General features: G+C 30.7%; 1 protein-coding gene across 3 annotated transcripts; it reads left to right on the forward strand.

The window, feature by feature from the left end:
• Positions 1-505: 505 nt before the first annotated feature.
• LOC145666913 (uncharacterized) lies at positions 506-22823 on the forward strand. Of its 3 annotated transcripts, none has more exons than XM_081734510.1 (2): positions 506-1257; positions 22029-22823. In XM_081734510.1, the coding sequence occupies exons 1-2, from the start codon at positions 660-662 to the stop codon at positions 22382-22384; spliced, it is 954 nt and encodes a 317-aa protein (XP_081590636.1). In that variant the 5' UTR covers positions 506-659; the 3' UTR covers positions 22385-22823. The 3 variants fall into 3 exon arrangements, with proteins under 3 accessions (XP_081590636.1, XP_081590634.1, XP_081590635.1); XM_081734508.1 differs by lacking the exon at positions 22029-22823 and adding an exon at positions 19951-21108; XM_081734509.1 differs by lacking the exon at positions 22029-22823 and adding an exon at positions 15884-17709.
• Positions 22824-23779: the final 956 nt, after the last annotated feature.

The following is a 23779-nucleotide window of genomic DNA, read 5'->3' on the forward strand; positions in this document are numbered from 1 at the left end:
TCCAATGAATGCATAAGACTCCCTTACCGCACCTAATTATTATAAAATTCCAGCTTTCAGAATGATAGTCTGAAAATTTTCTTTTTCACCAATTGCTAATAATCATGAAAATGTATCTGGCAACATTGTACGCTGTCTCCCAAGTGCAGCACCCTTGAAGTTCCGGTGTGAGCACTACCTGATGATGGCTGACTTGACACCACGTTTGGAATTTCACACTCAGCTGCAGCCGCAATGGAAGACACAAAACTAAGTCGTGACCAATTTCTCTCCCCTCTCCCACTTATCGTTTCTACACGATTTTTATTGCCATTTATTGTGTCAAGCCATTAACTGTAATAGCGTGTGTGCTTGATTTGTGTGTGTGTGTGTTTCAGAAAGGAGTAGTAGGTGGGGAGGGGACTTGCAGTAAGGGAGGTCCATTCTTTTACCCGTGGCAGCATAGCAAATTCTTGCAAGCGTGACCGTAGGCACTGGCCAAAACAGGCCGGAGTACAAAAGCAGCAGGGTCACTGGATTGGACGTCAGTGGTCACTCATCGAAGACAAGCGGTGGTTGGATCTGGAGGCCTCAAGTGACGAGGAGAACCAACTGTATTTAGTTCCTTGAGGACTCCATACGTGTGAGTTTTTATCAAAGGCGTGTGTTAAGCGGGCACTATGAAGCCCTGTAGTGTATGGTTTGTGGTGCCGCTAGTGTTGGGACTCTGGTCCACAGGCGCTGGAACACAAAAACAACAAAAACAGCAAGTTCCAACTCGTTCCGCAATCGATGACTACATAAATTCTGGACGATCATTGTTCTCGTCAAACGGTAATGGTGAGCTGAAAGTGTTTTACGACGTTATAACCGAGTGTTTCACATTCGATTTCGTTAACTGTGTTAAACGCAAAGCTCTCACCGCTGTTGACAGAGCCTCCAGATCCCATGGTAAACTTAAGCTCTCTGACAGTGTTTATTTCATTATCAAACCTGACGCTATTAATGACAAAGACAATGAAGACAGCAATGTTGATGGGCGTTCAATGACCGATGCCGATAACGAAATTCCAAGGGGTAGTGACAGTAGCAGGTTGGATGGCCTTCTGTGGAAAAAGATAGGCAAATTTATCAGCAATCACAACCTGAGGATTAGTCTGAATTCTATCATGCCCGGATACGCTCTCCAGTTCTCTCAGAATAAGGACGACAAGGATGCCGTAGATTTTGGAGTCATAGAGGAAAACGCAAATGAAGGACGAGCTGCCGGACAAGCGCGTAAGTTATCTTTATCCTCGGATTCCTTCCCATGTTAAACCCACCTTTCACACTGGAAGACAAGTAAGTTTGGTTTTACACAAAAGAAGGTATAAAAAACATTGAATTATGCGAAGACTCAAAACCCTCAAGATTCTCGCATATTACTTTTTCTTCGTGTAAGTTGAAAGCAAGATAATGTTTGTGATGACATTTCTGATTAACCGTTTTAAAGACATTGGCCTTATGCACAGTCGTTCTGAAGCGTGATTAGTAGCATACTAAGGAGTTCGACTAACATATATGTTTCCTACAGTAGTCAGGTCTTTAGTATGACGCTAATCATAAGTCAAATCAATTTTGCATAAGGCCCAGTATTACTAAACACACTTAGTCTTTAGTTCCTTAGATTTGCACTACCTTTCCTCAAAGTTTCAATATTAACTATCTTTTCGTCCTTTTCATCTAATCTGTTCTTAGTGGCGGCTCCTGAGGGAAATTTGATCGCTACATATTTAAATGTATCTATACAAGCTAAAGGAAGAAAATTCACCTACAAATATACTAATTCTTGTGAAAAAGAATTAGGTAATTAGATAGTTTTGTTAACTGAACTTGTAGCGACATTTTTAAACATTCTTATGAATGTGACTTATCTCACGAGCCGCTACTTGAACTAGAGCTTTACCACCAAATATTTATTATTTTCTATCAAATCCTGAGGTTTCTTTCCTCATGTTCTGTTGACTAAGTATTTTTTTAATCTATGCAATGGAACTACTCCACAACGTTTTTTGCTATATTCAGTGGGAAAGTAAATGTTTCGATAGTAGAGCTAGAAATGCTAATGTTAACCTGCAGATCTAGTGTTCCAGTACAAAAAGTGTAAATTTTTAAATTATATATAAATATCTTGCCACGTTTGGCTACTTTTGTAAATCTTGTTTCTAATTAGCCTTAGAACATTTATTTTTCCTGAATCTAGTAAAAGATATAATTCATTTCTTATAAATGCTTATTCACTATACTTTTATCTCCACCATTTTTTTCTTATATCACAAAATGACATCCACAGACGGATTTAATGGAATTGAGGTGGGGAAATATGTAACTAAAAGATGAAGAAATTTCTCTTATGTCCTTATAAATTGGGTACCCTTGGGAAGCAACTTTTTCTTATGCCCACTGTAACTCCACTCGCGGTATGCTATATTTATTTTGTTCCATTACGGCGGTCAATTTTCAGTCTAATTGTATAAGGATATAACTTGTGTAAAAGATTTCCGTTCTCATGCAATTTCAATTTTCTTGAATTATCTTCATTGTATGATCCTAATTTTAACAGCAGTTCATCCTAACGTGTAAGTGGATGAAAACAATTCCTAATGCATATGTTTAGAAGTATATCTACATCAATTTATTACGTATATCATGCGTTATGGATGTGTTAATTATCAAATTAATGAAAAAATACTTTCGATAAAATGGATACTTTCAAATATGTAGAATCAATATTAACAGACCAAAACCATATTCAAGAAGAAATTAAATGTCGACTAAAATCAGGAAATTCATATTATTTAGTTCAACATATTTTGTCATCGCGAATTCTGTCGAGTAATCATGCCTGTAGTTCTATATGGTTGGGAAACATGGTCGCTTTCTCTGAGGAAAGAACGTAGACTGAAAGTATTTGAGAACAAAATCCCGAAACGAATATTCGGACCCAGGAAGAGCGGGAATGGGGAATGGCGGAAACTTCATAACAAGGAACTACATAGTTTATACCGTTTACTAAACATCATCAAATCTAGGAGGGTCAGATGTGCAGGTCATGTAGCCAGACTAGAAGACGTAGGAGCGCTTTCATAGTTTCAACTGGAAGTCCAATCGGAAAACGACCATTAGGAAGACCTAGTCACAGATAGGAGGACAATATTAAAATGGATCTTGCAGAAATAGGAATACAAAGTAGAAACTGGATCTAGATGGCTAAGAATAGAAGTCAATGGAGAGCCTTTGTGAACGCAGCATTGAATCTCCGGGTTGCATAGATCATAGAGTTAGTTAGGTATATTATACATTTGTTGACTCTTACTTATATACCTGATTGTGCTGACAGTCGTTAGTTAGCGGTAGTGATTTTACATATATTATGATAGCAGAGCAATTATTTCCACTAGTACCAATTCTTTCTACGCTTAATGCTTTTCACTAAGTTAGCCCCCACTCTTTCTGTTTCTTTTAAATTTTAATGAATAATTTGGAGGCAACGAAAAACATTTAAAAAAAATGTAGAACATGAGCCAAAGTAACATTAATGTATACAAAAGTCTGTTGAACAAAATGATAACTGTCTTAATGCCTTCTCTAATATATAAGAAATTTGAGTGCATAGTATGTGACGACATAATTGTTGGACATTCAAGTTTGGACACTATATAAAAAGGTCTTAGTTTATATAACATTATCTTGTGGGTAGTTCGCTCAGTTTCTTCATTACCTTTAGATATTCACTAAAATTCTATAATTTTTAGAGTGACTTTATCGAAAATCACAGTTCAAGTTTACAGAATTCATGATTACTAGCATGATGTTATTCCTGCATTGGTCACAAGTGAAAAGGTCATTTTAATCGTATACACATTTAAAATGCAATAGTATAAATTCTGTATAATTTGTTTCTTCCTTTAATAGGCAAATATTAAATGACAGTAGATTTGCATTTAAAATTTGAAGTCTGTGTCCATTTTATCTATCTATTAATACTTACGAAACATTCATCCCTTAAACGAATCGTCGGAATTGAGGAAATGATCATGCCTTTTTTATTACCAGAGATTTGTAAGCATAAAAACATTTGGTGTGATCAAAAAGTGAGGAGGTTAAACCCAACCTGGTAAATCCCTATAAATTTACCAACTTATGTACAGATTCTGGCGAAGATAATAGGCAATAGTGCGCAGAAAACAAAGCAAAAAATGTATAAGAGGAACTATCCTTACTTTTTAAAACCATTCAGTATTTTATCCTCCCCTCCACTAGTCTTAAGTTGCTAATATGCCCCATTGTACGTTCTGTCTACACTTGATAGCTGTAAACTATCATAGGAATACCTTTGAAGTTAATTTTCTGGAAGAATGTTGTTTGTACAAGGACAACATATTTTCATCACACATGATTGCTTCCTTAACTAAACGGGTAACTGTTAAAATTCAAAAATTTATGAGCAGCTTGAAATAAAATTGCAAGTCTCAGGTTACCCACTGATTTCTTAATTTGCCTTTTCCCACATCTTCTCTTCATGAGCAACGGTGTAACCTTCTAAGAGGTTGCCAGCCTTGGAAATAGTTGAAACCAATTTAGCTTTACTTACTTCTCTTTTACGTATATTTGAATAAGTGAAACTCGTTATGGTATTATTAACAGTTTAAGTACATAAATGATCACTACTCACAAGGAAGTTCATGTGGTAAAGGGATTACAGCAGAATAACGTTATTAGCCACAGATATAATTGTTTACTACCGCACTTTTCGTAAGAAACTTATGGGATTAGCCAACTTTGACAGTCGTTTTACTCTGAAACGAGATTTACGTATTTATTTCGTTATGTTTTTCTCTCATTCATTTCTCACTACAATTTCAAAATTGCATTTCCTTGCTAATTAGACATGTTTTTTCTAACCAATAATCAAACCACTAATACACAAACTGTTTTCATTTGGTATCTATTTTCAAACCATTTTAACTTTATTTGACTTCTGAACAGTAACGGATATTGTCTATATTAAATAATGTTAAGAAATACAATTCTTACGATACATTCATCACACAAAATAGAGATTCAACTCTATCAATAATAATTTAAACTGAACGGGGAAAAATATTAATTTAAACATAATCCCCAGTTGAATTGCTTCAATACACTTACACAAACAAAATGCAAAATCAAAAGACGTGATCAGAGATTTTTTAAAAAACAGAAGTGTATGAAATATATCGAGAGCGGCCCTGGGTTCAATTCCCGATGGGGACATTCGGTCGAAAAAAATGTAAAACCATTTTTTAGGCCAGCCATCCTGAGTAAGGATTTTCTGGGTTTTCTTCATTCACACCATGCAAATGCCGGGATGGTACCTAACATATAAGTCCCAGGCCGTTTCCCCGCTTCCTCAGTCCTTTCTTCCTACCCTTTCCTCGGATATTGTGATCACCGAGGGACGTCATTTCTCATGTTTGACGGGCCAACATGGCTATAGATGCCAAAAGCCGAGAAATCTAATTCCTAAATCCTAAATATATCGAAGATGCGCTTTACGTGAAGGCCGTGCAGTGTTGATTCTCTTTCCGTTTTGTTACAAATTCTTTTCAGTTTTATATTGTGGAATATTTAGAAATACAAGCGTAGATATGACGACAATTTTAGAAACAATATTTCATTTAATATTGATTTTTCACGTCGAGACTAGTAAATTTTCCGCATGTCCCTTGATAAGTAGGTGGCTTTTCTAACATTGTTTAGGTTTCGTAATTTTGGTTTGAATTTAACATCATTTTCCAACATTGAAGTAGATGGACATGAATAGATACTTCAATAAGGGATTCGAATCATTTAGAAAATTTCCTGATATATTGGCTGCGAGATATTACATTATAAGACTTTGGAATATTTGTTTTTCTTTCAAATGAAACTACGAACAATCCCATTTTTAAAAAATGATTACCTTTTCAGTTTTATCAGCTTCCAAAACTGCCAAAAGTTATACCTTGAAGCGTTCTAGTTTAAAGACTATGTCACCTAGCTTATGGCTCTTGTAGAATATAAAAGAAAATGTAAAAAAGTAATCATGGTAGTATCTAGATAAGTCTATTGTATGAATTAATAATTGTTTTCAAAACCTCTCATTTAGGGTTTGAAATTTGGTGCCCAATAATTATGACCCCATAAGCTGAGAAACCAAATTTCTGCTCCATAAGAAGAGGTTTGGAAACGGTTATTTAATGACGTTTTGTAGATACCATTTGCTTTACTTTGTACATTTTTATATGCTTAATCTAATCGTTTTCTTAGTAATGTTTGAAATTCAAATAAAAAAAAAAAAGAAAAGAAAAAGAAAAAAACAGAAAAAAGAAAAAAGAAGAAAGTTGTTAGCAAAGAGCCTTAAGTAGTTTCAGAGATTATAATGTACCCGTTTTTCTCATGGGAAGGATATATTCATATGAAAGGTATATTGGAACCCCTTAGGACGCGTATTTGAATTACACGGTGGATCACTGATAGAACGCTTACCTTTTGTGCATCGGGTCGCTGGTTCGATCCCCGGCCAAGTGAGTTTCTCGTGATACTCCCGTTTCCTCCCACATCCTTATTCCACCAATTATTCCATCACCATTCACTTGCCTCAAACATCTGTCTCCCCTAGCCTAAAGGGATAACCGTGCGACGTTAAACCGAAGAATTTTATTTGCATATTTGAGTCAAAATGAAGTGTTACAATTCTTTATTAATTCAAGTGCTTATTGTGTTTTAAAAAAATTCAAATAATAACACGGTGTGCATTTGTATAACGGACAAACAAACATTCAGACTTACATACAGGTGCGAGTGGTCCTGTGTTCAATTCCCGGTGGAAATACTAGATCGAAAACTTGTAAAAGCTTTTCCAGACCAGCCATGCTAAGTGAGGTTTTCCTGGGTTTACCGCAAATGCCGGAATGTATCTAACATATAGGTCCCAGGACGCTTTCTTCCTTCCCTTTTCTCGGATAATATGATTGCCGAGGGACATGGGTATCATCCCTCATACGTGATATGCTAACATGACCGTAAATGCCAAAAACCCAGAAATCTAATTCCTAAATCCTAAATCCTAGACTTATATACAGTATAAAATAAAGATATGAGAAAGTAAGTGTGACGAAGATTTAAAAAATTTAAAAGATGAGAACAAAGGTAAATACGAAACTACACGAAATGGAATGAAAGTGTTACTCGTACATTGCTTCTAGAATAATATTAATGCATTAATTCAATTTAGTCTCGACACTAATCAAACTTTTGAAACGTTTTCATGTGTAGTTAGCTAAAATCTTTCCATAGCATTCTTTAGTTGACAAAGAGCTCCGTCACGACTTCTACTTTTGAGACCCGGGTTCAATTATTGAAGGAAGATTATGCGTGTTTTTTTTTTTTTTTTGTATCATGTCTACCACTCATATGGCCTATGCTGAACTTTAAACCAACCAAACCAAAACAATGGTGTAACAATATATTCTTATATTGTTTTGTAAACTACGTAAGACAAATATAAAGTCACATTTAGAAGATAAAATTTCGTTTTGCATTATACGAATTGCATTTATAAGCTAGAACTTCGTTTTGCATTACACAAATTTCGTTTAGAAGCTAGAATTTCGTCTTGCATTATACGGATTTCATCAATCAAATGCATTAGACAAATTAAGCTACATGAGTTTGTAATTAGTAGCATGAGTTTAGTTGACTTTAGATTTGAAATGTGCTTTAAAACACCCATCTCTTTAGTAAATGTTTTCTATTACAGTATTACCTTTCTGACGTTATTTTCGATATAAATAATCATAGTCAAATTGAAACTAATGAAATATTTTCAAAATTGCAAAAAAATCTCATTGGCACTGTAACAAGGGATGTATCGATGTTAAATGTGGGGTTAGTGTCACAAATCGTAAATGTTACAAACAGAGAAAACTTTGAAGAATCAAAATTACATAGCCTAGTAGTTGAAATTCAATTCAATATAATGGTATGTATTTGTCGCTTTAATTTCACATTATGCGAGCCGCAAAAAATCTATTTTAGTTAAGCTTTTATGTTTTGTGTCCTTGTTTAACATCAAGATGGGGGCTCAGTAGTAGAGCGTGGGGTTTCTGATTCAGCCCCCGGCTAGTAAGTTTATGGTGGACAATATCATGTCCGTGGATTTTCCCGGGTTACTCCCGTTTCCTTTCACATTCTCGTTTCAGTAATTATTTTAACATCATTCACTTGCCTTAGTCATCCGTCTCCCTTAGCCTAACGGAGTTAATCGTGGGACGTTAAACGGAAAGGTTTCATTTCAAAGACTTTTAACATCAAGGCTATGATGAGCGGGGACCTACTATTAACGTTTCTTCCTTATCATGACTAGGGGTTGGGTCCGATACAGACGAGGATCACAGAAAATCTTGCAAAGTCAATTCTCACAGTAAAAGAAGCCGTTCTCCACCACACTAACTTGCCTCCGCGAAACAAGCTATCAAAAGCAGTGGGTTTTTTGGTTAATAGAGAAGTTCGAGAAATTCCGTTCAACAAAGTCCTCTATACCGGTTACTTTGTTATTATTTTTTTGTATTGATCTCATATCTCATTTTTTAAAATACAAAATAAAAATTATTTTTATTTTAATATCTTAAAGTTATGCTTTGAAAACCAAGAGCAATGCCAATTAATGAGCAAGTGAGCAGAAATAGAAGAAATTCAAAACATCTTCTAATAGATCTCGCATAAACTCGTGGCTAACCATAGATCTCGCATTCATTCAGCGCTACTGCTCTAACATTCAGCGCTACTTCTCTATCTTGCAAAGTTATCCAATATATATTTTTTCATTACTATCAAAATTACAGACAGATTCATCACATTCATTATCTGAAAGTAGTTTAAATTTAAGTGTAGATTGTGTTCTGTAATTTGTTTACCATTTTTCTTTTCATTTTTCCTAGTCCATATAAAGAATATAGTGAAGTCTTGTGGTCGAAAATTAATATTAGCCCAAAGACATAGTTTCCTAGTGTACAGGAGAAATACACTTAAAAAAAACCTCCATGATATGGAACACTCAGAGCACCAGGAAATTAAGTCACATTATCAAAATTGTTAGAAACGTATAGATATACATTTTGTACTGAACATTTAATTACGTTGAAAATTTTCCACCGTTTTATACCTTATAATAGTTATTTACAATATCCGAACATGGACCCTTTAAACTGTGAAAACAAGTTTCAGATAGAGATCTTAAAGATGAAATATGTCAAATGACCAGAATTGGACTTGATTGCCTTGGGCGCTAAACGCACCGTATGCTTGTTTTTTTTCTTTCTTAAGACTTTAATCAAATTTAATTATTAAATTAAAAATATTAGATTGATTTCTCATTTTCATTTCATTGATACATACGTAATCATAAGTTGATCAATCTATCTATTGAATCAAAATTGTGTGAAGTTATTCACTGATTCAATTAATTTTGTCCTTTATAACACATATACAGTACTAAACTAAGGTAAATTTTTGGAAGATATAGCTAGAGAGATGGCAAAATTTAACCATAGGTGATGCGTTGTTAGCACATCAGGCCCGAACATCACTTGCTCTAGTATTATATACTTGAATTTATCACCTATTATTCTAGTGTGTTTCTTATTGATTCATGATGTCAGATTAAATGACAATATGTGGAATTGAAAATGAACTATGCATATAGCTAAATACTTAATGGCATCAATTCATTATGAAATCAATTAAAGATTTTAAATTGATTTCCCCCCAAAAGTAAATGATTTTCTTTCTGTTGATAAAATGCATTTCACGTCGATAAGATTCAAACTTTATACACATTAGCTTAGTAAGTATGACTTCTTTCCATATTAACTACTTTACGGAAGTTTTAATAAAATCTAAATATAGATACATTTCAAAATATCTCTACCTTGTATTATACTTAACTCGTTGCTTTGATATAAATTTACAATATTATACCTAGGTAATATACTCTATCATATTAATCATATTTAAAACATCTACACTTGCTATATTCTTCTGCCTACTATTTTTAGAGGAATCTTTGCAGTAACGCTACCTGGAAGATAATAGCATTTTGGAATTTACTAAGTCATAAGCTGAAGAAACCATATTTAACAAAGTGAGACTTATTTCCTTAATTCAAAGCTAAACTTATTTTCTTTCAATCTAGTTTAAAAAGGTAACCGAACTAGCTAATCGAAATGCAGTTGTTATAGGATAGCGTGCATAATGGCTCACACAAGATTGACAGCATTGATTGCTTAATGTTTAAAGTCAGTTTATGTTTCTATGTTTTATACCGAAAATATTTTCTAAATTGCTGCTTACAAATTTGTTAAATGCATTTTATCAATTATTTTATTAGCTATTTATGAAGATTTAACATTTTTACTATATTTACATTCATCGGAGTTAAAGAGTAGTATATCATACTAATGCTTCTGTAATGATACATAGGAAAACACTAATGCCTCTGTAATGATACATTAAGATGGATTGATTGACATTTAAGAAAGAATTGTATTAAAGCTGAGGAAAAAATGATGAAAGGACTAATATTAGAGTAACATTCCATTTAAATGTATTGCTAGCTGGATGTTTGGAGAGAGTAATAGAATAAAATGATATAAAACGTGATACAAATCTTCAGTAAGCCTTTAGACACGGTTTAACCATAATGGGTTTAAACGAACATGTATTTTGTCACTCACTATACATAACGTATTTTTTCACAGTAGAATGAAAATTTACTTGGACTACTTCTTAGTTAATTTACAATCCACCGTATCACTATTGATGTTAAAATAAAAATTAGTTTCCGTTATTTTAATATGTATCTATTTCTGATAGTGATCTATTTTACTAATTAGCAAAGAAAACATACTGTAATTGCAGACATTTTCCCATAAGATAGTATAAATACTGATATTTCAGACAGGGAGATTATTAGAGGTCCAGAAATTTGACATATATGTTCTCAATCATAAAAGTTATTAACAAACTAATATGTCGATTTTCACACTACAGATATTACTTTTGTTCTAAAGCTAATACCTGAAGAAACGTTATCATATTTGCAAACAAAAAGTGCGTGCGCGAAGCAATATTTTCTTTCCTTAATACTTATATCTATAATTTCCTGTTATTAATTATCATGTAATATGTTTCTGAAGTGCAATACCCCGTCAAGTGTAGGTCAGTCCAAGAGCATACGGAAGTGTATTCCCCATTTTTCATTCATCCTTTCAATAGTTCGTTGTTAATATGCACTCCCCTTAACAATTATATTATCATGCAAGAGGAGTTAACTGCATTAAAGAAAAAGAAGATTTTTTTATCAGATATATATTTTTAAATCGTGTTCTGCAACGATTAACTTAATGCCTTAATTGGCTACACGTCGCAATAACAGCGTAACCAATTAGTAATGTAAGTCACCCAATCAGAACCACCATTAGGCCTCTGCAAAATATTCCGTTGAACAAACAACAGATGTAATATATATAACGGTTTGGGAAACTTATGGACAGATTATTATGAGTTTGTTTTACAATCACACGGTGATTTTCATTATGCTTATATTATTGAGAATACTGGAAAAGTACTCTTAAATTCCTGATTTGTGTCAAGTTTAGGATATTACAACCTTCTAAAATAACAAATTTTTAGATATCTACAAATAATACTTTCTCTCCTTTGCTTATGTAATATCTATTTAAATTTAAGTTTTCTGTGAGTTTGCTGCTTTAAAATGTGAATATCAGATAGTAGAAAAGATAAACATGTAGAATCCTGGGAAAAGCCCACTTTGTGAGAGCTGGAATCGAACCACAGACTCTTCACACCAGACGTGAGAGTTCTATCACAGTATTTATTGGAATTGTTGAGTCCAATTTCTAAAATGTTGCTTAAAACAAATGCTCTTTTTCTTACATGAAAAAAGTACTACACAAATAAAATAAAAATACATAAAAATGATAGTTGATATCATTGACAAAATTGCAACAAAGTTAAAATAAATATTTTTTCATTGGTTACATGAAAAATGTACGAGAAGTTACAATTACGAAAAGATTTTAAAACCATATATAGATTATTTTCCCATTGGGGGGTTCACTGAAATATAAAATAATCGCTCTCCCAGTTTACAAGACACCCACATTTCATCGTTAAATATCAGGAAAAAAATGTTTTTCTAGCGTGCGATTCTGAATGTTTTCTAGACATCTGACAATCGACCACTCCTTGCAGAAGGTAACTGAGAGAGACTATATATCTAAGATCGTACCTAGACTTCGTTTTGTTGTAGGATAGAAAGACTTGGGCGTAAGATTGAAAGTGTTAACTGTCGGGTAGTCTAAATATATAGTAAAATTACCAAACAAATCACTCGGTAAATTGAAGGCATCTATCATTGTAAAATTATAACCATACGTTTCGCTAGAAATATGGTTGGTATCAAAACAATAATGATTATCATGAAATCAATCATTATTAATTTAAATAAACAATAATCAATATTTATTTTAATATATAGCACGTTTCTCGTGTTAGGATCCGTTATATATTAACAACATAATTACAGAGTGTTTGCAAGTTACTTTTTCCAATGTTTTTTTTAAAATTTAAAATATTAATAAATATCTCAAAACACTGACTTGATTCATAATAGTTTGGACGTATACAAGTTTAAAATGGAGCAAGTTATGAAATATATGAGTCTTATTCTTAATTTTACCAATTGAAAAAATAGAGTTTATTAACATCCTTAAATCTACGATTTATTTTCACTGGAGTTACTTTTCTGTGCAGATGTACTAGTATCAACTTCCACAGTTTCATCCCATCACTAATATAAAACCCTAATAGGATTATGAAATCTTTTTTCTACCTTGTTACTTTCTATTCTTTTTTTATTTCTCTTTTGGGCTCTTGGTATTATATGACCGTTTAACAGATTTAATTTTAAAGAAAATTACTGTTTTTACAGTAACTATTCCTTAAAAATGCCTTTCATATTCTTATTGTTTGTTGGGTATTGATATTCTTCTCTTTTCTATTGAATTCAGCCATTTTAATACATCAAATACATATTATAAGAACTATTACTTACTTATCAGATATACTATATAACAAACAAAATCATCACAATCACACAGCATGGCTTATTAAAATAAACTCTTTAAGATCCAAATTATAAACGATCTTAGTATTATGAGCTAATATGTACATTCCTAACAACATTTTTGAGCGATTTAATATTAACATGCAGTTTATAAGTACTAAGAAAATAAACTACTACTAATCACACCGGATATTATGAACCTAACAATAATACGGAGAAATCCAATCAATCATTCTGGCTGACCAAGTTCAAACATTAAGATACTCTAAAACAAACACAGAATAAACTGATATATTTCAGCCCAAACTATACCTAATGAGTAATACATTTAATTTAATCTCTCCAAATTGCTTCATAAATTTTGACAAGCAAATAAAATGTTACACTTACTGAACAATTTTGAATGTAAAGTGATTTAAACAATTTGTTAAGTGTAACGATATTACGTTTTGTGTGTATCATTTAAATCAGTACTTGAAAGATTTACCAAAATGATCCTAGTTGGGGTATCAATCATCTCGCTTCTTAAGCGAGAGTTTCACTTTTCTGAATCCCAGAACCGCTATTGCTTAATTTATCAAAAAGCCAATAGATTCTCCAAATTCACTTATTTTTAATGGTTCTGCTATGCGGCTATTGAATTGATGCTTGAATACTGTAGTAATGTCAAGAAGATAAACTACTCTTCTGGATCTCCATACTCATAAACCGAATTGCGAGAATTTGAAGTAATCCCATACGAACTCAATACGTTTTAAAATCTTTTCCTATTTTATACAAATAAACATTACACCAATGATTGTGTAATGTGACATTTATTGATTACTCTTCAAACTTTGAATAAAAGGAATAACTGGAACATTGGAGATTTTATGTTGCCATAATTCAGATTATGATTTACGTTCAGATTCTGAGGTGCACTGACTCAATAAGGAAATATAAAAGGTAAGATTAAGATACGTTTAAGCATTCTATATCGCTAAAATCACCATATGCAGCAGAAGTTTGATCACCTCTCATTACAAGTGGGATTAACCGTAACAGAACACTTTAGTATCTGCACAAAATAAAGCCCTGTGTTGGATTATAAAATCACTGTTGAAGTTGCGCCTTAATCACGTAAAAAAGGGCTTTGATTTTTATTTAAAATCGTAAGTAAAGCACACTCACACATACGTCATACAAAAGCATATTAGTATTGTTTCAACATTTTTTGTATATTTACAAGTCACTTTGATTACATCACGTAGTAAGTACAGTATTTACACATTAATGATCTAACTTGCATTTTACTGTCTGATTTTTTCACTTCTTGGTCTCGTCTTTAATCTATAGATACACGATATTCTATATACTATTATATACTTGTAAAAATAATTAAGTCGTAAAATTCTTGTTCAATTCCTTTAATTTGCAAATGATGGCAAATGATTTGGTGAACCTAATGTAATTTACCTTTATTATGTTGCGCTGTAACATCTGTGTCTTCATTGCAAATTTGAAGTATCTATGGTAACAGTAATAATTAAATATACCTCACGAAATAAATATAGTTTCATTTTTCAGAAATAATTATTTCTAATAATTCTTAAAAAGCATAACAATTTATATAAAATTTAAGATTAAGATATGTAAAATTCTTATGTAAAATAATTTATGTAAAATTTTGAATTTAAATTATTCTAGCAGATTTGGTTGACTCAAGAGTTACCTCAGAAAATATTTACGTTAAATATCACATTCGCGAATGCTAATTAAAACAAATTTACAGAGCTTTATTGAAATATTTTGAGTCTTTACTTACATACCTTAATATTATATATGTATATATATCGTATTTTAGAAATTTTCCACGATGACATCAAGTTCCAATGAACAAGTAAATTTTTATTGTCCCAGTCGTGATGTTGCTAAATTTAGTTGTATAATTAAAGAGAGTAAAAGTAAAATCATGAAAAACGAGATAAAAATATTTCTATAATTGTACTTCCTTTTTAATCATTTTTTCAAGTCTTAAGTTACAAACATTAATGTGTAATGTTTGATCTAACTGCAACTTATAACTAATCTGAATTTAACATTTTTAAAATCGGATTTGTATACTGTGGCTATATTAGGCATTAAAGACACAGTATATCCACCTTATGCTTTCGATTACTATTTATTCAACCAAAAAGTTGAGAGAGAAAATTGCATTGAGATATCATTATTGCAAAAGAATTTTATCAAAGTAAAAAAAAAAATATTAATATAATATGCTCTTTTCCTGTAAGTAAATATTTTGAGCATATATTCATTCATAAACAATGTTTACTTTTACCCATATTTGTTAATAATGATCATGATATAAATAATGTTATAATTGAACACAACATTGTATAACACTAGTTGATAAAATTTGCTTCGTAATCAAGTCTGAATTACGGGATAGCATATATATTAAATTATTGAGACCAATATTGGAAAATTAAACAACAAGAATTAAGTCTGATGTATTTTTTTAGTGTCTAATGTGGTGTGGTATAAAGAGCATTGATAATTATGAATTCTTGAAAGTTGTTATATTCAATTCAAAATTAGATTTAGCAACGTCACTACTTAATACTATATAAGTGCGTACAAAGAACATAATTAATTAAATTTACAAATTAAAGTTTTGTATGTCAATATGTAAAAATGATACCTCTCTTACAGGTGGTGGTGGTGGTAGTGATGACGAGGAGAGTAGTGAATATGATTATGGACACTATGACTATGGCAGTAGTGGTGGTAGTGATAAGAAAGGTGACAAGAAAGGCAAAAAAGGGGGGAGTCATGGTGGAATGATGAAAATGAAGCTGATGACAATGAAGATGATATGTGTCGGAATGGTAATAGCTATGGCAACAAAGGCAGCTATGTTAGCTATGATAGGAATTGTTGCATCTACAGTTATGAATATGAAAAAACATCACAAAGAAGAATCAACATACGAAGTTGTTACACATACTGCTGATAGTCATCAAAGAAGAAGAAATTTATACGTTCATTCTGACCACCCGTATGACGTTCATGATCTTGCCTACAATTCATACGTTCCACCACCTCCGTATCATGACAATATGTAAAAAACTAATAATATTTCATCTTAGACACACTGAACTATCGACAGTATTTTTCTTCAAAGATAATTTGAGACTATTTGTGTTTCTACAATTAAACGGAAATACTATACTTTAACGTGTGGACATTGGAAGATTGGACTACGGATGACATGAACTTATTTACTCGCAAGGCATAAAATTTCTAGTTGACTTTCAGTATTCGTTCCAACAATAAAACAAATATCCGATAAAGAAAAATAAATTAAAATATTTTGTGATATATACAAATTTGAACAGTTAATCTTATATTATTCTACTTAACAATATGATTATTTATTCCAATGCTGTTCTATTCGAACTGAAACGTTGAAATTTCTAGCACTACAACTATATACCTAATTCATGATAATTTCAACACTAGATTTAGGCTTAATAACTAATTTTAACATTTCATTAAATGGCTTGAAACCCCACATGAGATTACCATTGCAATTGAAGATTTCATTAAGAACTTAATTTAAAAAAAACTAGTTCAATGTTTTTAAACAGAAACATTGACTATTATGTTTGCCATATACTTCTACATAAATATAATCATGATGTAAGTCAGGATTTTTAAACAAAGAAGGCTGAAATAAGTAAAATCAAATTTTAAATTAAAGTGAAATATTGTAAATCTTTCCAAATTCTTTTAAAATGTAATTATGAATTTATGTTTCAGAAACATTCAATTACTGACATTAATTGCTCCTAGTCAAGTTCGAAATAGAACGGCAATAAAAGTATTAATTTAATTAAAAGTATACCACCGAAAAAGTACTGTTCTCTTTACTGAGATTTCTAAGTAGATAGGAGAGTAACATTATGTGACAAATGATTGTGTATTTTCATATTGACATTTACAGTCTACGATTTACATAATGAATTAAATCAATGTAAGTAAAAGGCAAGTATTGTGTACAGTAATATAATTGTTTGCTGTCGTCTCTCTTTCCTTGTGACAAAGGATCGAATGTAGGAGATAGCAAAGGGAATTTAATGTATAAGGAAATTTTCAATAAATAATTTATTTGCATTACAGCAACATGTTTACTTTTTAATTAAATAGTGTAGATAACATATCATGCATTTATGATCTGCAAGTTCACATAATGGATCGCCACACATGAAGGATGTCAGGTGAGTAAATACTGAATACTACTTTTTGAAAGAAAGAAAATAATTAAGAATAATATCCATGATAAAATTTTGCTTTATATTTCACATATAAGTTAACTTGTCTTTTGATAGTGTATAAAACATAACGATACCTGCATGCTACTCATTTTTATATTTGATTTTTAAATTTAATTAACTATAGATAATGACTATAAAGACTAATGTCAAAATATCATTTGAGTTAATGTATTTACACAGCCAGTCTTTCAAATATATGATATTAGAATCTATTATTATTAAAGTATTTAGGTTAAATAATTAGTGTTTATTAATCCACTCACAGAAAAATATTTAACTAACTAATTGATATGGTAGAGTTTTCGTAAAAGATTTCTGTTGTTGATTATAATGATTATCAATTACTGAAGTTGCTATATGAATAATAATGTTGCAGTGAATGCACAAACATAAATTTTGAAATTGTATTACACTATAATGTAGGTATATTTTATTAAACAACTATTAAGAATATTTATAATCTTTGATAGACGTTAGAAACCATAAAACAAATATAATATTTTAATACCATTAGAAAGATACATGTTATAATAATTAGATTAATAGAGCTCATTACTAATGAAACACGCATACATGCTATCTTCAACGAAATTTGTTAGTACACCAAAGCTATTTTTTTGCAACAAAATATTTCAAACAAAATTTTTTAGCATTTAAAAAGTAAATTTACATAAATACAAACTTTTACATTCACCAGTACAGTATAGTAATGTCCACTCAAGCAATAATTTTTCTTACCTTTATCCTTACAAGATATTTGCCGTAAACTGAAGTCAATATATCAATCTAAATTATATATATTCTGTAGAATAAGTGTCAGGCCCTATATTTAACTATTGAATAATGTTATAAGTACACATATAGTGTAAGTAAAAATTATAAAATGTAAAATTTAAGTAAGTATGAATTTAAACATAACCAAATTTATTATATATATATATATATATATATATATATATATATATAATATATATATATATATATATATATATATATATATATATATATATATATATATATATATATATATATAAATGAACTTACTGATACAGAAGATCTAACAAAAATATTAATTTAAGAGATTATAGTAGTAAAATTCTTTATAATAATTCGGTTAAACATCGTTAAAGAGAATATATATTACGATATACGATTATAATAATACTCATATGATTATATAGATTTTCTATTTATTTAATGTTAGTATATAATGAATATTTCATAGTATATGAGAAGTTTATCATGTTTTAATGACGTAACAAATATTTTAATTTTCTCACAAAATATATTTTCGCTCACTGAACTTCCCACTCAGAATTTCCAGTAGTGTTTACACATGATAAATAAATATTTGAAAAATTTTTGCCAAGTGTAATTTTTAAACAATGACGTATTGGGAACAAATATGTTAACTAAATAAATAATTGCACGATCTGCTTTTTTGTGATTTTTCATTCGTAAAGTATTGTGATTTATCAGATAGTTTACTTTATCGGATTCTTTAAAGATTTATTAGTTTCACAAAACTGCATAAATAAGGGAGCAAGAAAGTGTGGAAACTATTTAATCATAATGGTTCTAAACTGAAGTATTGTATTAACATTGACTAATATTTACCTTAATAAAGCATTACATTTTGGAGTATTCAAGAGAGCTTTTTTAATAAATTTACATTGTTCTTTTAAGTTTCTTGATAAAACATATATAGAGCCCTGAACTATACAAAATTTCTTCAAATAATCTTGTTCGTCAGTATTTATGTTCTGTTTAATTCAAACCGATAGAAATAAAATGTTTTTGGGTTTTGCTAAATGTCCTTTTTAAAGTAAGCTTAAATATACATTGAAATACATACACTATGAGAAGTAGTCGTCAAAATACTTTAGCAGTACAATTGAAGAAGAACAATCTTTTTGTAAGTTCTGCAGTATAAATTGAAAATTCTTAATTTTTGGGCATTATGATATATCTTCAGGGCTTCGTTATTGATTTCTTATACTAAGTTCGGCATCAACTTTACTTTCGATATTTATTCCTAATATTAAAATTGCAATGAATATAATTAGTATGCTATTATACTTGTAAATATTTATTCTATAATAATGTGTTAAAATCAAATTTTTCAACAAAACTATCTAAAACAATGCAAAGAAATAAATAAGAATTTGGGAGCTCACTGGTAAATTAGTAAGAGAATTGCAGTTTGAACATTCTAAAAATATTATTTTAATAATTTGTTTTATACAACTATTAAGAATAAGGTTATACCCTATTTCTAGAAAGAATTTAAGACAACTAATTCTTTTAAATATTTAAATGGCACTGTTTTATTTTATAAGCACATTTTGTTGGAAGTGATATTTAAAGAATATGCATTTTAATTATGATCTTATTTAAATTATGTTTTCTTTATTATGTGTTGATAGTAACTATTTTCAACAGGTGGTGAAGAAGATGGCGGCGAATACGATTATTTTGACCTTGGCTATGGTGGTGAAGATAGTGGTGACAAGAAAGGAGGAGGATTAGGCGGATTTGGAGGAGGAGGAGACAAGAAAGGAAAAGGCGGCGGCGGCGGCGGTTATGGCGGCGCTTTGAAGGCTAAGCTGCTCATCTTAACTACATTGTCCATTGGAGCTGTTTTCACTTTCGCCATGAAAGCCGTTACACTTGCAATGGTAGCATTGGTTCTATCTGCTTCCCTTACTGGCAAAGGACACAGCAAGGAACACTCAACTTACGAAATCATTAGTACACCACATCATTATGATGGTTATGAGAGAAATATCGCTGTCACTCCACAAGATGAGTCCCTCGCTTACCAGCTCAATTATGACAATTATTCTCCACCAACAGTTACCAATTACTACCGTTAAATCTTTGAAACACAAAACCTATATATTCAGTTAATAACACCAAAGCATTAAATCTTAATTTAAGTAACTTCCTTGATCACATTCCAATAATATTTATTACATCTCATTAAAAGGTAACTTGATTTAATTTTGACAAGTGTGTTAAACTTTTGTAACGTGAAGATTCCAAAAATTTTAATATTTGAAGACAAGAACTTAAAATTATGTTAAAAGCTATCGTATACTTTTAAGTTAATTCAATATTTAACATTAGAAAAATTTCAATTATTGTTGTGACATCTTTTCATATACTAATTGAATAATACTATTTCTTAAAATAAGTTATATTTAATTGTTATAACAAAAAACAATTCCAAGAAACATGCAATAACGACGTTACCTCTCAAGGTACCGTTTAGTACAATCAATATTAATATGCTAAATTTTGTTCATTTGTATGTAGTGTAAAATTTTCCATAAACGTTAGTTGTATTTATCTAATATGAAAATCTACCTTTGTCTCTTTCTGAGTCACTGTTAACCTTAAAAATTTGTTTTCAAATTTATATCGTAAACACTAAATAACTAGTTCCATCCATTTTTTTAAAAAATCTTATTATCCAGTTCCGTTCCGGAATATAAATATTAATGATAATAGTAGATTAAAGATAATTTTCTACTAACTGATCAAGTAGTTTTTATATAATTACATTTGCCTTCTATATATCTAAACATTGTATTTATTTTGGTGTAACATTGATAATGTAACATATGTAAAAATAATTTATTTATGTACTTTTAACTTAAGCAATAAATTATTTTTATAATTTTCAAACCTTTTGTCCTTTATTGTTATATATTTCTGTATGGCTATATTCACCGCCGTATACTTGTTTCTACGCTGTATTAATCTTTATATATATACTCTGCCTAACTTGAGAATTTCATTTCAGGATAATTAAATAAAATTTAATTTATAAATGACAAATGAAAAACACAATCTTTGTAAATGTTACATAATGTTATTCAGAAACTACCACCAGAAATCGTTCTCGTCGAAATAAAAAGCCTAGAAAATCTCAAAATAGAGTCCAATTTCGAAACAATTTATTGTAATAAAAATAATGTCATCCAAACATCTCTTCCAGCTTATGTATGTCGTATATAGTACTTGTACAAAATATGGTTATATTGTTGTAACAATATTTTATTATTAGAGCATATTGTGAGTGTCTTGAGTGTTTTGGGTTAATTTTTCTCTTTTGTGTAATTATTAGTCTTCTTTTCTTTTTTAAAGTTGTTACGAAGGTATAAAAATGGAATTAACTTTGTAATTACTTTGGAATTTTTATTTTACTATTTCTCGGGTGTTAATATGCTAATGTGCTGTATATTATTAAAAATGATATAAAACGTTAATCAGATATTCATAAAGATCTGCACAGAAGACACACAATTTGTACCTTCAGTAATCTAAATTTCAATTTACCTTTCGTAACAATCTTGGGAAAAGAAAATTAAATTTGTTTTTCATATTTGAAATGATAAAAAGCTTTTTAATTCTTATGCATGTGTATGCAATAACACTTGATGAGATTGTTAATTGGGGACTAACGGGGGCAGTTATTATGATTTCAAATGTTTTTTTCTTATTTGATTTTGCAGGTGGAGGTGATGATAAGAAGGGAAAAGGTGGTGGTGGTCATATGAAGATTATTGGTATGAAATTGATAACCATGAAAGTGATTTGCTTCGGAGTGGTCGCCACGTTAGCTTCCAAGGCTATCATGTTAAGTATTTTGTCCATTATTGTTGCTGTTGTACTCAACTTGAAGAAGAAAGGACACAAGGAACACACCACATACGAAATTGTAAGTCACCCCAAATATACTCACTCTCACAGCTACAGCCATGACGGACACGAAGGGATGCTTAAGAGAAACATGTATATTGCTTCACCAGAAGAAGACCCGGTTGTTCAGAAATTCTTGTATAACAACTACGTACCACCAGCTATCTAAATAATATGTGCTAGTCACTTAAAAGTATCGTTACATTTAGCATAACTTATTAAGAATTCTACGATTGTACTCTTATACACTCTTAATAACATCTGATTAATACAACAAGCAAACACTCGTGCTTAGAGATTTGACCAAAATGCATACACATTAGAATGAATCTCCACATCAAGTACTGTAATTTACTGGCAGTCAAGTTTGGTAGAGTACAAACTGCAGCTGCCGACCGTTACCGTCACCAAATAAACTAAACTTGAAGTGTAATTTGAAGCAGATTGTTTAAAGTAAAGCAAAGAGACAGCTTTTACACAACATTTATTGTTCCATCTTTTTTACATTGTACAGAATTATTATTATTTTCTCATTCATCTTATTCTGAGTGATTTTTTATTTTTTACATAAGATGTATTAGTTGCAGAATTGTTTATATTATTTATTGTATTTTAAAGAGAAATAAATTATTTTATTTATTTACAATAAAAACAATGTCTAAATTATTTTATTTTCTTTCTAGTTTTAAGCAAGTATTTTAGTAATAACAAGTGGGTAATTATAATAAGATGCTTGGATGACATTAACATACGAACGCGAATTTTCCCATTTACATAGCATTATGAAAATGTCTTATTTTTTTTCAGGTTTTAGGAAAATTTGAGGTTTTCTAGGCTGACAGAATGTTCGTCATTAACAAGTGAACATTCTGCTAAAAGGTATTTGAAACTCAAATTCTCTTTCATGCAACGTTACAAATTCTCAGCTGTGTTGTGTCAGTTCATATCAAAAAGTAATACAGTTGCCTGAATGTACGAAATATGGCTACTCTATAATGATGTGACTACAGACAACACGATATTCACCACAGTTCGTGACGCGCATTTGTCTAATTTTTAATTCATAGACGTAGTAACTATTTTGCAAAGGTGTTTATACTGTCATGAAATAGAGTCGTCGGTGCCTGAGAATATCAACGGGTAAATGACATGGAACAATGATGAACAACAGTTGCTGTTGAGAAAAACAAACACCCTGTATGTGGTAAAGAAATTATGCATTCTGATATTTCAAAGGAGGTTTTAGAAATATGGTTTGGAAGCTACATGTAGTTCCTTATCCGATAAATTTCGAGGTGCAATTCAAAACTTCAAACATCAAAAGTGGTTACAGAAATAAAGGTTGAAAGTTACTAGCTTATCTGAAAGACTTTCGGATGTAACCTGCAAGTTCAATCTTTATTGAGAGTTCCGAAAATAAAGGTTGAAATCTAATAGCTTATCCAAACAAATTTCCAGATACAACTCGCAAATTCATACTTCAAATATGGTTCCAGAAATAAAGTTATAACTACTAGCTTATCTGAAATACTTCCAGATGCAACCTGGAAGTTTAAACTTCAAT

This window comes from Thermobia domestica, chromosome 12 (assembly GCF_964235325.1).
Source record: "Thermobia domestica chromosome 12, izTheDome1.hap1.1, whole genome shotgun sequence".
Lineage (NCBI taxonomy): Eukaryota > Metazoa > Arthropoda > Insecta > Zygentoma > Lepismatidae > Thermobia > Thermobia domestica.

Coding starts and splice junctions, on each gene's coding strand:
- LOC145666913 (XM_081734508.1), top strand. CDS start 660: ATGAAGCCCTGTAGTGTATGGTTTGTGGTGCCGCTAGTGTTGGGACTC. Junction 1,258..19,950: donor ACGAGCTGCCGGACAAGCGC/GTAAGTTATCTT, acceptor TATTTTCAACAG/GTGGTGAAGAAGATGGCGGC.